Source organism: Prorops nasuta, unplaced genomic scaffold, assembly GCF_024137725.1.
Source record: "Prorops nasuta isolate Cenicafe-Biocafe unplaced genomic scaffold, Cenicafe_Pnas_1.2 PNAS00329, whole genome shotgun sequence".
Lineage (NCBI taxonomy): Eukaryota > Metazoa > Arthropoda > Insecta > Hymenoptera > Bethylidae > Prorops > Prorops nasuta.
The window spans coordinates 1-15,048 of record NW_027117125.1 but is presented as its reverse complement, the minus strand read 5'-3'; the positions used below and the strand labels follow the sequence as shown (position 1 = coordinate 15,048).

The following is a 15,048-nucleotide window of genomic DNA, read 5'->3' as shown; positions in this document are numbered from 1 at the left end:
TACTTAGGGGGGTACTTAGGGGGGAACTTAAAGGGGGTCTTGGGTCAGTACTTAGGGTGGTACTTAGGGGGGTCTTGGGGGGGTATTTAGGGGGTAATTAGGGTGGCCTGGGGGGGGACTTGGGGGGGTACTTAGGGGGTACTTGGGGTGGTCTGGGGGGGGGACTTGGGGGGGGGGGTACTTAGGGTGGTCTTGGGGAGTACTGAGGGGGGTACTGAGGGGGATACTTAGGGGGGTCTTTGGGGGGGGGGGGGTGGCTTAGGGGGGTATTATGGTGGGTCTTGGGGGGGTACTTAGGGGGGTACTTAGGGGGGTCTTGGGTGGTTACTTAGGGTGGTACTTAGGGGGGTACTAAGGGTGGTACTTAGTAGGGTCTTGGGGAGGTACTTAGGGGGGTACTTAGGGGGGTCTTGGGGGGTACTTAGGGGGGTACTTAGGTGGGTACTTAGGTGGGTCATGGGGGGGGGTACTTAGGGGGGTACTTAGGGGAGTCTTGAGGGGGTACTTAGGGGGGTACTTAGTGTGGTCTTGAGGGGGTCTTGGGGGGGGTACTTAGGGGAGTACTTAGGGGGTCTTGGGGGTGGGGGACTTGTGGGGGGTACTTAGAGGGGTACTTATGGGGGTCTTGGGGGTGGTACATAGGGGGGTACTTAGGGGGGTAGTTAGGGGGGTTTTGGGGGGATACTTAGGTGGGTCTTGGGGGGGTACTTAGGGGAGTACTTAAGGGGGTCTTTGGGGGGGGGGGGTACTTAGAGGGGTCTTGGTGTGGGACTTGGAGGGGGGTACTTAGGGAGGTCTTGGGGGGGTACTTAGGGGGTACTTATGGTGGTACTTAGGGGGTCTTGGGGGGGTGGTACTTAGGGGGGTCTGGGAGGGGGACTTGGGGGGGGGGGGTACTTAGGGGGGTACTTTGGGGGGTTCTTGGGGGGGTACTTAACAGGGTACTTAGGCGGGTCTTGGGGGGGGGGGGTACTTTGTGGGGTACTAAGGGGGGTCTTGGGGGGGGGTCTAGGGGGGTACATAGGGTGGTCTTGTGGGGGGGAACTTGGGGGGGTACTAAGGGGGGTCTTAGGTGGGTTCTTAGGGGGGTACATAGGGGGGTACTTAGATGGGTACTTAGGGGGGTAATTAGGGGGGTCTTGGGGGGGGGGGTACTCAGGTAAGTACTTAAAGGGCCTTGGGGGATGGGGACTGGGAGGGGGTGGTACTTAGGGTGGTACTTAGGGGGGCCTTGGGGTTGGGACTTGGGGGGGGGTACTTAAGGGGGTACTTAGGGAGGTCTTTGGGGGGGGGGGACTTGGGTGGGTACTTAGGTGGGTACATAGGGGGGTACTAAGGGGGGTCTTGGTGGGGACTTGGGTGGGACTTGGGGGGGGGGGGGTACTTAGGGGGGTCTTGGGGGGGAACTTAGAGGGGTGCTTAGGGGGGTCTTGGGGGGGGTACTTAGGGGGATCTTAGGGCGGTACTTAGTGGGGTCTTGGGGAGGTACTTAGGTGGGTACTTAGGGGGGTCTTGGGGGGGGGGGGGTACTTAGGGGGGTACTTAGGGGGGTCATGGGGGGGTACATAGGGGGGTCTTGGTGGGTACTTAGGGGAGTTCTTAGGGGGTCTTGGTGGTTGGGGACTTGTGGGGGGTACTTAGGGGGGTACTTAGGGGGGTCTTGGGGGTGGTACTTAGGGGGGTACTTAGGGGGGTAGTTAGTGGGGTCTTGGGGGGATACTTAGGGGGGTCTTGGGGGGGTACTTAGGGGAGTACTTAAGGGGGTCTTTGGGGGGGGGGGTACTTAGGGGGATACTTAGAGGGGTCTTGGTGTGGGACTTGGGGGGGGTACTTAGGGGGGTACTTAGGGTGGTCTTGGTGGTGTACTTAGGGGGGTACTTAGGGGGGTCTTGGGGGGGTACTTAGTGGGGTACTTAGGGGGGTCTTGGGGGGGGGGTACTTAGGGGTTACTAAGGGGGGTCTTGGGGGGGGGTCTAGGGGGGTACATAGGGGTGTCTTGTGGGGGGGAACTTAGGGGGGTACTTATGGGGGTACTAAGGGGGGTCTTAGGGGGGTTCTTAGGGGGGTACATAGGGGGGTCTTGGGAGGGTTCTTAGGGGGGTACATAGGGCGGTCTTGGGGGGGGGGAACTTATGGGGGTACTAAGGGGGTCTTGGGGTGGGACTTGGGGGGGGGGGGGTACTTAAGGGGGTATTTAGGTGGGTACTTAGTGTTGCACTTAGGGGGGTCTTGGGGGGGTACTAAGGGGGGTACTTAGGTGAGTACTTAGGGGGTCTTGGGGGGGGGGGGTACTTAGGGCGGTACTTATGGTGGTACTTAGGGTGTATTGGGGGGGGTCTTGGGGTGGGGGGACTTGTGGGTGGTACTTAGGGTGGTACTTAGGTGGGTCTTGGGGGGGTACTTAGGGGGGTACTTAGGTGGTCTTGGGGGGGTACTTATAGGGGTACTTAGGGGGGTCTGGGGGGGGACTTGGGGAGGGTACTTAGGGGGGTACTTAGGGGGTCTTGGGGGGTACTTAGAGGGGTAATTAGGGGGGTTTGGGGGGGGGACTTGGGGAGGGTACTTATGGAGGTACTGAGGGGGATACTTAGGGGGGTCTTGGGGGGAAACTTAGGGTTGTACTTAGGGGGGTCTTGGGATGGTACTTAGGGGGTACTTAGGGGGGTACTTAGGGGGGTCTGGGGGGGTTCTTAGGGGGGTACTTAGGGTGGTACTTAGGGGGGTCTTGGGATGGTACTTAGGGGGGTACTTAGGGGGACTTGGGGTGGGGGTATTTAGGGAGGTACTTAAGGTGGTCTTGGGGGAACTTAGGTGGGTACTTGGGGGGATCTTGGGGGGGGGGGTACTTAGGGGGGTACTTAGGTGGGTCTTGGGGGGGGTACTTAGGGGGGTACTTAGTGGGGTCTTGGGGGGGTCTTGGGGGGGTACTTATGGTGGTACTTAGGGCGGTCTTGGGGGGGGGGGTACTTAGGGGGGTACTTAGGGGGGTCTTCGGGGGTCTTGGGGGGGGGGGTACTTAGGTGGTCATGGGTACTTATGGGGGTCTTGGGGGGGGTTCTTAGGGGGGTACTTAGGGTGGTACTTAGGGGGGTCTTGGGATGGTACTTAGGGGGGTACTTTGGGGGTCTTGGGGGGGGGGGTACTTAGGGGGGTTCTTAGGGGGGTACTAAGGGGGGTCTTGGGGGGGGGTCTAGGGGGGTACATAGGGTGGTCTTGTGGGGGGGAACTTAGGGGGGTACTTAGGGGGGTACTAAGGGGGGTCTTAGGTGGGTTCTTAGGGGGGTACATAGGGGGGTCTTGGGGTTGGGACTTGGGGGGGGGGGTACTTAGGGGGGTACTTAGTGGGGTCTTGTGAGGGGGGGGGTTGGGGTGGGGGGTACTTAAGGTGGTCTTGGGGGGGGGGGGGTATTTAGGGGTGTCTTGGGGGGGTACTTAGGGGGGTACTTAGGGGCCTTGGGGGGGGTGGGGTACTTAGGGGGGTACTTAGGGGCCTTGGGGGGGGTACTTAGGGGGGTACTTTGGGGCCTTGGGGGGGGGGGGTACTTAGGGGGGTACTTAGTGGGGTCTTGTTGTGGAGGGGGGTTGGGGTGGGGATACTTATGGTGGTCTTGGGGGGGTACTTAGGGGGATAATAAGGGGGGTACTTAGGGTGGTACTTAGGGGGGGTACTTAGATGGGTACTTAGGGGGGTCTTGGGGGGGTACTTAGGGGGGTACTTAGGGGGGTCTTGGGGGGGGGGGGGGTACTTAGGTAAGTACTTAGGTGGGCCTTGGGGGATGGGGACTTGGGGGGGGTGGTACTTAGGGTGGTACTTAGGGGGGCCTTGGGGTTGGGACTTGGGGGGGTGGTACTTAAGGGGGTACTTAGGGGGGTCTTGGGGGGGGGACTTGGGTGGGTACTTAGGTGGGTACATGGGGGGGTACTTAGTGGGTCTTGGGGGGGACTTGGGGGGGACTTGGGGGGGGGGGTTACTTAGGGGGGTCTTGGGGGTGTCTTGGGGGGGTACTTAGGGGGTACTTAGGGGTGTCTTAGGGCGGTACTTAGTGGGGTCTTGGGGAGGTACTTAGGGGGGTACTTAGGGGGGTCTTGGGGGGGGGGGGGGTACTTAGGAAGGTACTTAGGGGGGTACTTAGGGGAGTCTTGAGGAGGTACTTAGGGGGGTACTTAGTGTGGTCTTGAGGGGGTCTTGGGGGGTACTTAGGGGAGTACTTAGGGGGTCTTGGGGGTGGGGGACTTGGGGGGGGTACTTAGGGGGGTACTTAGGGGGGTCTTGGGGGTGGTACTTAGGGGGGTACTTAGGGGGGTAGTTAGTGGGGTCTTGGGGGATACTTAGGGGGGTCTTGGGGGGGTACTAAGGGGAGTACTTAAGGGGGTCTTTGGGGGGGGTTACAGGGGGGGGTACTTAGAGGGGTCTTGGTGTGGGACTTGGGGGGGATACTTAGGGGGGTACTTAGGGTGGTCTTGGTGGTGTACTTAGGGGGATACTTAGGGGGGTTTTGGGGGGGGTACTTAGTGGGGTACTTAGGGGGGTACTAAGGGGGGTCTTAGGGGGGTTCTTAGGGGGGTACGTAGGGGGGTCTTGGGAGGGTTCTTAGGGGGGTACATAGGGCGGTCTTGGGGGGGGGGGTGAACTTATGGGGGTACTTAGGGGGGTCTTGGGGTGGGACTTGGGGGGGGGGGGGTACTTAAGGGGGTATTTAGGGGGTTACTTAGGGTTGCACTTAGGGGGGTCTTGGGGGGGTACTAAGGGGGGGTACTTAGGGGAGTACTTAGGGGGTCTTGGGGGGGGTACTTAGGGCGGGACTTATGGTGGTACTTAGGGTGTATTGGGGGGGGTCTTGGGGTGGGGGGACTTGTGGGTGGTACTTAGGGTGGTACTTAGGGGGGTACTTAGGGGGTCTTGGGGGGTACTTAGAGAGGTACTTAGGGGGGTCTGGGGGAGGGGACTTGGGGAGGGTACTTAGGGAGGTACTGAGAGGGATACTTAGGGGGGTCTTGGGGGGAAACTTAGGGGAGTACTTAGGGGGGTCTGGGGGGGGGGTACTTAGGGGGTACTTAGTGGAGTCTTGGGAGGGTCTTGGATGGTACTTAGGGGGTTACTAATGGGGATACTTAGGGGGGGGGTATTTTGGGGTGGTACTTAGGTGGGTACTTAGGGTTGTACTTAGGGGGGTCTTGGGATGGTACTTACGGGGTACTTAGGGGGGTACTTAGGGGGGTCTTGGGGGGTTCTTAGGGTGGTACTTAGGGGGGTTTTGGGGGGGGGTATTTAGGGGGTACTTAGGGTGGTACTTAGGGGGGTCTTAGGGCGGTACTTAGTGGGGTCTTGGGGAGGTACTTAGGGGGGTACTTAGGGGGGTCTTGGGGGGGGGGGGTACTTAGGAAGGTACTTAGGGGGGTACTTAGGGGAGTCTTGAGGAGGTACTTAGGGGGGTACTTAGTGTGGTCTTGAGGGGGTCTTGGGGGTGGGGGACTTGTGGGGGGTACTTAGGGGGGTACTTAGGGGGTCTTGGGGGTGGTACTTAGGGGGGGTACTTAGGGGGGTAGTTAGTGGGGTCTTGGGGGATACTTAGGGGGGTCTTGGGGGGGTACTTAGGGGAGTACTTAAGGGGGTCTTTGGGGGGGGGGGGTACAGGGGGGGTACTTAGAGGGGTCTTGGTGTGGGACTTGGGGGGGATACTTAGGGGGATACTTAGGGTGGTCTTGGTGGTGTACTTAGGGGGATACTTAGGGGGGTCTTGGGGGGGTACTTAGTGGGGTACTTAGGGGGGTACTAAGGGGGGTCTTAGGGGGGTTCTTAGGGGGGTACGTAGGGGGGTCTTGGGAGGGTTCTTAGGGGGGTACATAGGGCGATCTAGGGGGGGGGGGAACTTATGGGGGTACTTAGGGGGGTCTTGGGGTGGTACTTGGGGGGGGGGGGGGTACTAAGGGGGGTACTTAGGGGAGTACTTAGGGGGTCTTGGGGGGGGGGTACTTAGGGGGTACTTAGTGGAGTCTTGGGAGGGTCTTGGATGGTACTTAGGGGGTTACTTATGGGGATACTTAGGGGGGGGGGGTATTTTGGGGTGGTACTTAGGTGGGTACTTAGGGTTGTACTTAGGGGGGTCTTGGGGGGGGGGGTACTTAGGGCGGTACTTATGGTGGTACTTAGGGTGTATTGGGGGGGGTCTTGGGGTGGGGGGACTTGTGGGTGGTACTTAGGGTGGTACTTAGGGGGGTCTTGGGGGGTACTTAGGGGGGTACTTAGGGGGTCTTGGGGGGGTACTTATAGGGGTACTTAGGGGGGTCTGGGGGGGGGACTTGGGGAGGGTACTTAGGGGGGTACTTAGGGGGTCTTGGGGGGTACTTAGAGGGGTAATTAGGGGGGTTTGGGGGGGGGGACTTGGGGAGGGTACTTTGGGAGGTACTGAGGGGGATACTTAGGTGGGTCTTGGGGGGAAACTTAGGGTTGTACTTAGGGGGGTCTTGGGATGGTACTTAGTGGGTACTTAGGGGGGTACTTAGGGGGGTCTTGGGGGGGTCTTGGGGGGGGTACTTAGGGGAGTACCTAGGGGGGTCTTAGGGGGTCATGGGGGGGGTTCTTAGGGGGGTACTTAGGGTGGTACTTAGGGGGGTCTTGGGATGGTACTTAGGGGGGGTACTTTGGTGGTCTTGGGGGGGGGGGGTACTTAGGGGGGTACTAAGGGGGGTCTTAGGTGGGTTCTTAGGGGGGTACATAGGGGGGTCTTGGGGTGGGACTTGGGGGGGGGGGTACTTAGGGGGGTACTTAGGAGGGTCTTGGGGGGGTACTTAGGGGGGTCTTGGGGGGGTACATAGGGGGGTACTTAGGGGGTCTTGGGGGGGGGGGTGCTTAGGGGGGTACTTAGGGTGGTCTTGGGGGGGGGGTACTTAGGGGGGGTACTTAGTGGGGTCTTGTGGGGGGGGGGGTTGGGGTGGGGGTACTTAAGGTGGTCTTGGGGCGGTACTTAGGGGGGTACTTAGAGGGGTACTTAGGGGGGTCTTGGGGGGGTACTTAGGGGGGAACTTAGGGGGGTCTTGGGGGGGGGGGTACTGAGGGGTGTAGTTAGGGGGGTCTTGGTGGGATACTTAGGGGGGTCTTGGGTGGGTACTTAGGGGAGTACTTAGGGGGTTCTTGGGTGGGGTGGTACTTAGGGGGGGTACTTAGAGGGGTCTTGGGGGGGGACTTGGGGGGGGGGTACTTAGGGGGGTACTTAAAGGGGTCTTGGGGGGGGACTTGGGGGGGGGGGGTACTTAGGGGGTCTTGGGGGGGTACTTAGGGGGGTACTTAGGAGGGTCTTGGGGGGTTCTTAGGGGGGTACTTATTGGGGTACTTAGGGTTGTACTTAGGGGGGTCTTGGGGGGGGTACTTAGGGGGGGTACTTAGGAGGGTCTTGGGGGGGGTTATTTAGGGGTGTCTTGGGGGGGGGTACTTAGGGGGGTACATAGGGGGGTCTGTGGGGGGGAACTTAAGGGGGGTACTTAGGTGGGTCTTGGGGTGGATCTTGGGGGGGGGTACTTAGGAGGGTCTTGGGGGGGGGGGGTATTTAGGGGTGTCTTGGGGGGGTACTTAGGGGGGGTACTTAGGGGCCTTGGGGGGGGGGGGGTACTTAGGGGGGTACTTAGGGGGGGTACTTAGGGGCCTTGGGGGGGGGGGGGGTACTTAGGAGGGTACTTAGGGGGGTATTTAGTGGGGTCTTGTTGTGGAGGGGGGTTGGGGTGGGGATACTTATGGTGGTCTTGGGGGGGTACTTAGGGGGATAATAAGGGGGTACTTAGGGTGGTACTTAGGGGGGTACTTAGGGGGGTACTTAGATGGGTACTTAGGGGGGTCTTGGGGGGGGTACTTAGGGGGGTACTAAGGGGGGTCTTGGGGGGGGGGGGGTACTTAGGTAAGTACTTAGGTGGGCCTTGGGGGATGGGGACTTGGGGGGGGTGGTACTTAGGGTGGTACTTAGGGGGGCCTTGGGGTTGGGACTTGGGGGGGTGGTACTTAAGGGGGTACTTAGGGGGGTCTTGGGGGGGGGGGGACTTGGGTGGGTACTTAGGTGGGTACATGGGGGGTACTTAGGGGGTCTTGGGGGGGACTTGGGGGGGACTTGGGGGGGGGGGGGTACTTAGGGGGGTCTTGGGGGGGTACTTAGAGGGGTACTTAGGGGGGTCTTGGGGGGGTCTTGGGGGGGTACTTAGGGGGATACTTAGGGGGGTCTTGGGGGGGTACTTAGTGGGGTACTTAGGGGGGTACTAAGGGGGGTCTTAGGGGGGTTCTTAGGGGGGTACGTAGGGGGGTCTTGGGAGGGTTCTTAGGGGGGTACATAGGGCGGTCTTGGGGGGGGGGGAACTTATGGGGGTACTTAGGGGGGTCTTGGGGTGGGACTTGGGGGGGGGGTACTTAAGGGGGTATTTAGGGGGTTACTTAGGGTTGCACTTAGGGGGGTCTTGGGGGGGTACTAAGGGGGGTACTTAGGGGAGTACTTAGGGGGTCTTGGGGGGGGTACTTAGGACGGTACTTATGGTGGTACTTAGGGTGTATTGGGGGGGGTCTTGGGGTGGGGGGACTTGTGGGTGGTAATTAGGGTGGTACTTAGGGGGGTCTTGGGGGGTACTTAGGGGGGTAGTTAGGGGGTCTTGGGGGGGTACTTAGAGGGGTACTTAGGGGGGTCTGGAGGAGGGGACTTGGGGAGGGTACTTAGGGAGGTACTGAGAGGGATACTTAGGGGGGTCTTGGGGGGAAACTTAGGGGAGTACTTAGGGGGGTCTTGGGGGGGGGGGGTACTTAGGGGGTACTTAGTGGAGTCTTGGGAGGGTCTTGGATAGTACTTAGGGGGTTACTTATGGGGATACTTAGGGGGGGGGTTATTTTGGGGTGGTACTTAGGTGGGTACTTAGGGTTGTACTTAGGGGGGTCTTGGGATGGTACTTACGGGGTACTTAGGGGGGTACTTAGGGGGGTCTTGGGGGGTTCTTAGGGTGGTACTTAGGGGGGTTTTGGGGGGGGGGGTATTTAGGGGGTACTTAGGGTGGTACTTAGGGGGGTCTTGGGGGGGGGGTACTTAGGGGGGTCTTGGGGGGGGGGACTTAGGGTGGTACTTAGGGGGGTCTTGGGGGGGGTTGGGGGGGGGGTACTTAAGGGGGTACTTAGGGGGGTCTTGGGGTGGTACTTAGGGGGGTACTTAGGGGAGTCTTGAGGGGGTACTTAGGGGGGTACTTAGGCGGGTCTTGGGGGGGTCTTGGGGGGTTACTTAGGGGAGTACCTAGGGGGTCTTAGGGGGTCAGGGGGGGGGGTACTTAGGGGGATCTGTGGGGGGTTCTTAGGGGGGTACTTAGGGTGGTACTTAGGGGGGTCTTGGGATGGTACTTAGGGGGGGTACTTAGGGGGGTCTTGGGTGGGGGGGGTATTTAGGGGGGTACTTAAGGTGGTCTTGGGGGAACTTAGGTGGGTACTTAGGGGATCTTGCGGGGGGGGGGTACTTAGGGGGATACTTAGGTGGGTCTTGGGGGGGTACTTAAGGGGGGTACTTAGGGGAGTATTGAGGGGGGTACTTAGGGGGGTACTTCGTGGGGTCTTGGGGGGGTCTTGGGGGGGTACTTATGGTGGTACTTAGGGGGGTCTTGGGGGGGGGGGGTACTTAGGGGGGTCTTCGGGGGTCTTGGGGGGGGGTGCTTAGGTGGACATGGGGGGTCTTGGGATGGTACTTAGGGGGGTACTTTTGCGGTCTTGGGGGGGGTATTTAGGGGGGTACTTAGGGGGGTACTTAGGGGGGGTACTTAGGGGGGGAACTTAAAGGGGGTTTTGGGGCAGTACTTAGGGTGGTACTTAGGGGGGTCTTGGGGGGGTACTTAGGGGTTACTTAGGGTGGTCTGGGGGGGGTACTTAGGGGGTACTTAGGGTGGTCTGGGGGTGGGACTTGGGGGGGGGGGGTACTTAGGGTGGTCTTGGAGAGTACTGAGGGGGGTACTGAGGGGGATACTTAGGGGGGTCTTGGGGGAGGTATTTAGGGGGGTACTTAGGGGGGTCTTTGGGGGGGGGGTGGCTTAGGAGGGTATTTTGGTGGGTCTTGGGGGGGTACTTAGGGGGGGTACTTAGGGGGGTCTTGGGTGGGGACTTAGGGTGGTACTTAGGGGGGTACTAAGGGTGGTACTTAGTAGGGTCTTGGGGAGGTACTTAGGGGGGTACTTAGGGGGGTCTTGGGGGGTACTTAGGGGGGGATACTTAGGGGGGTCTTGGGGGGGTACTTACGGGGTTACTTATGGGGGTCTTGGGAGGTACTTATGGGAATACTTAAGGGGTCTTTGGGGGGGGGGGGTACTTAGGGTGGTACTTATGGGGGTACTTAGGGGGGTCTTGGGGGGGTCTTGGGGTGGGTGGACTTGTGGGTGGTACTTAGGGGGGTTCTTAGGGGGGTACTTTGGGGGGTTCTTGGGAGGGTACTTAGGAGGGTACTTAGGGGGGTCTTGGGGGGGGGGTGGGTGGTACTTAGGGGGGTAGTTAGGGGGGCCTTGGGGTTGGGACTTGGGGGGGGGGGTACTTAAGGGGGTACTTAGGGGGGTCTTGGGGGGGGGGGGACTTTGGTGGGTACTTAGGTGGGTACATAGGGGGGTACTTAGGGGGGTCTTGGGGGGGACTTGGGGGGGACTTGGGGGGGGGGGGTACTTAGGGGGGTCTTGGGGGGGGTACATAGAAGGGTACTTAGAGGGGTCTTGGGGGGGTTCTTGGGGGGGTACTTAGGGTGGTCTTGGGGGGGGTACTTAGGGGAGCACTTAGGGGGTCTTGGGGGTGGGGAACTTGTGGGGGGTACTTAGGGGGGGTACTTAGGGGGGTCTTGGGGGTGGTACTTAGGGGGGTACTTAGGGGGGGTAGTTAGGGGGGTCTTGGGGGGATACTTAGGGGGGTCTTAAGGGGGTACTTAGGGGAGTACTTAAGGGGGTCTTTGGGGGGGGGGGGGTGGTTTGGGGGGGTACTTAGTAGGGATGGGCGATGTTAGAAAAAAGTATCGATGTTTAATAAATCGACTTTTGAATAAATCGATAAAAAAGATCGATTATTCTTAAAAATAATCGATTTAAATCTATGTTTAAAATTTTATATTTTTCTGAATTATATATTGAATTATTATTATAAAACACTTAGGATAAACAGATAAAAATAAAATAAATAAAGAATTATTCATTAATTTTATTTACCATTATCATCGCGTGAACAAAACAAATATATTATTTTCATATAATATAGTATGTATATGTATAAATACTATATAGTAATAATAACGGCAATTTAGCATTTCAAAATTATGAATCCATTATAATATTAAATTAAAGGAACATCTGAAAAAATATATTAATCTGAAATTTATATTCATGTAGTATAAAATAGTATAAATGTGATGAAGAGTGCAGATATATAAGCATAAAACATAATGAAAATCTAACATTTAAAATTACCAATAGTTTTCATCTAATGAACTTAAAAATAATAATTTATTTAAGCGTTTGCCTGTAAGTCTGCTTCTATTTTCATTTTTAATAGCACCTGCTTTAGAAAATAAGCGTTCCGAAGGAACGGACGTAACAACAATGCTTAAATATTTCATGGCTACTGGATAAAGATTTGGATATGCATGGATCAAGGTTTGCCAATGTATAAATGGATCTTGATGACGGTCAATCACTGGCTGTTGTAAATACTGTTTTATATCTATGTTAATTCCATAACATTCATTTTCTACATGTATATCTTGTGAAACTAGCTCGTCGTGAAACTGCCACAGATCATGTGCTATTTGTGCTGTTTTTAATTGACATTTATCAAGTTTTTTAATTTCTCTAGAAGTACATGATTTGAGAATTTTATCTATTTGAGTTATTGTGGTAGTAGCTGTTGACGCATGCTCAAAATGCAGTCGTTTAAATCTTGGATCTAATATAGTCGATATAGATAATATTAAGTTTTTCTCGTGATCCTGAAATCTACATTCTATTGCTTTCAGCAATTTAATTTTTAGACTTGATCCTATTTCAGTCTCAGCAGTACGTTTTTGTAAAGATAATTTTAAACATCTTATCAGTGGAATAACTAGACTACTTGTGCAATAGGTTTCACCACTTACTTCTCTTATAGCCTTTTCAATTGGTTGCAAAAACTGTATAGCATCTTCCAATATTTGCAATTCTTCTCGATTTAACATGTCAGGTATATTAGGGCATTTCAGACTAATGGGATAAACGTAATCTTTTAATATTAAAAAACGCTCTAACATATAATAAGTTGAATTCCATCTTGTCGGAACATCTTGTTTAAATTTTAGAGCGGTATCTTCAGTTTTACCATCTCGAACCTGCAGCCTTATTAATTCGTCCGATACAGAGGTGCTTCTTTTAGTTAGAGTAACAATGGCTTTAACCTTAGCTATAATATTTTGTAAAGAAGGTATCTCTTTCAAGGCATCTGGCACAATATGCGAAAATAAATGTGCAATGCATGATAAATGTTTCTGTGGTCCAAATAATAAAATTGCAGCTTTTTTTATATTTGCTCCGTTATCGGTTATGATTGTATTAATTCTTTCATGACATATTTTAAACGAATCTAAATTAGCTTTTATAATTTCTACAAGATAGTCAGATGTATGGCTTTCTTCTAAAGGGCTTGCACATAAAGTCCCATTTTTCATTTCATTTTTAGTAGTATCTAAGTAGTGTATTGTTAACGATAAATAACTTTTATTAGAGATATCACTCCAAATATCACAAGTTAAAGTGATATTCATAACTTCAGACATATTATCTATGAATCTTTCTTTCTTCTGTTCATATGTAAAGTCTAATAAATTAGTTATCGTTTTTCTGCTAGGTACTTTATATAGCGGAACAACAGATTTCATCAAGGAACGAAAACCTTTTTTCTCCACGATATTTATGGGACAATAGTCTACCAAAATCATATACATAATCTTATTAGTAATTGTTTCAGTAGTAGAACCTCCTTCTGAAAAAGATGAAATATAAATTATATAAATAAATGGATTTAAATTTAAGAAATAACTCACTTGAAAATGAATTTATCTTTTCAAATGCACTAGTAATTTGTTCGTCGAACTTGGGTTTCGTCTAAAATATAAATAAATAATATTTTACAAAGAAACTAAACGTAATTTAAAATATGCGTTTGTAATATTCTACACTTTCTGAACTTACATTAACTGTATTTGACAGACCACTTTTGCAATTAGTAACATTAGTAGAAGTACAACTTTGTTCATCATTTTTCTCTACGCTATACTGAATAGGATGCTTTCTACTCAAATGTTGAGATAAATTTGTTGTGTTACCACCAGATTTATAAATATTGCTACATATTTGGCAACGAGCTTTGTGATTATTAATCTTTTTAAAATATTTCCATACGGGACTTCCTTTAATTTTGTATGTACTAGTGGATGAAGATCTAAAGTATAAATATTATTAGATACAAAATATTAAAGCCAGTACACTATATAATATACTATTCTTTAATAAACAAACTTACTACTAATAGAAATTTCTATAAAATGATAGAAAATAAAATAAATATTATTACTTACATATTATTATTATTAAGATTTTCATTTTTATTATTAGTATTTAAATCATTTGCTAAATCTTTAACATTTGCATTATTATTATTAGCTTCATCCTCGTAAATAGGTTTAAAATCCACACCATCAAGAGAAAAATAAATGATGGTAATTTTTTCATTTGCAAGCTTCACTTTCCCATCTTTAACAAGTTTCAATATATAGTTAGTAGCATTTTCAGGTGAATCTATAAAAAAAATTAGTTATTAGAACATAATTTTCTATTGATTATGTATCTGATACCTGAAACTGTACATACGTTTCAGTTTTATGTAAGTTGAAAATTCCAAGTCTGCAATTGTTAACGGGTTGTCATTATTTATTTGAAAATAAACCGAAAATTTTCTTTCAGCAGTTTTTACTAAAATATTAAAGAAAAATTTTGCTTTTAGGTTATTTATACAGGGTTTTTAAGTTGAACTTTATTACAGATTAAAGTAATAATATCTGAAATACATTTGTTTTCCATTTCTATTCTGTGGAAATAATTAAATACAAAAATACTTACAAGTTGTTGATGTAATCATTATTACAAATTAATATATACGTAGCCAGGCTCTGTACTGCTACATAGTCGATTTTCAAAAAAATATAATGGCCAAGTCAATGTATAGTTAACGAATTTAAAAATCACTTATCTATAATTTATGTGACGTGTATTATACATTTTGCTGCTAGGAGCCATTACGCTCCGCTTCACAAAACATCGAAGAGAAGGTATCTAAAAATCGATGTAAAGTCGATAATTCGGATTTAAAAAAATCGATTTTAAATAATCAATTTTGCAAAAAAATACATCGATTTTTCCATAATCGGCGATACATCGCCCATCACTAGTACTTAGAGTGGTCTTGGTGTGGGACTTGGGGGGGGGGGGGTACTTAGGGGGGTCTTGGGGGGGTACTTAGGGGGGTCTGCGAGGGGGACTTGGGGGGGGGGGGTACTTAGGGGGGGTACTTTGCGGGGTTCTTGGGGGAACTTAGGGGGGTACTTAGGGGGGTCTTGGGGGGGGGGTACTTAGGGGGGTACTAAGGGGGTTCTTGGGGGGGGGTCTAGGGGGGGTACATAGGGGGGTCTTGTGGGGGGGAACTTAGGGTGGTACTAAAGGGGGTCTTAGGGGGGTTCTTAGGGGGGTACATAGGGGGGTCTTGGGGTGGGACTTGGGGGGGGGGGGGTACTTAGGGGGGTACTTAGGAGGGTCTTGGGGGGGTACTTAGGGGGGGTACTTAGGGTGGTCTTGGAGGAACTTAGGGGGGTACTTAGGGGGGTCTTGGGGGGGGGGTACTTAGGGGGGGTACTTAGTGGGGTCTTGTGGGGGAGGGGGGTTGGGGTGGGGGGTACTTAGGGGGGTACTTAGATGGGTACTTAGGGTGGTCTTGGGGGGGTACTTAGGGGGGTACTTAGGGGGTTCTTGGGGGGGGGGGGTACTTAGGTAAGT

At 52.7% G+C, this 15,048-nt stretch overlaps 1 protein-coding gene across 1 annotated transcript; it reads right to left on the bottom strand.

Moving 5' to 3' along the window:
- Positions 1-11,439: 11,439 nt before the first annotated feature.
- LOC136785419 (E3 SUMO-protein ligase ZBED1-like) lies at positions 11,440-14,137 on the bottom strand (the record flags this gene model as incomplete). The annotated part of the gene is made up of 6 exons (XM_066746458.1): positions 14,119-14,137; positions 13,870-13,971; positions 13,578-13,797; positions 13,192-13,441; positions 13,044-13,104; positions 11,440-12,982 (listed from the first exon to the last, which is right to left on the bottom strand). Coding segments are annotated over exons 1-6 (2,195 nt in total), but the record flags the coding sequence as incomplete, so codon positions are not given.
- Between the last annotated feature and the right edge of the window lie 911 nt (positions 14,138-15,048).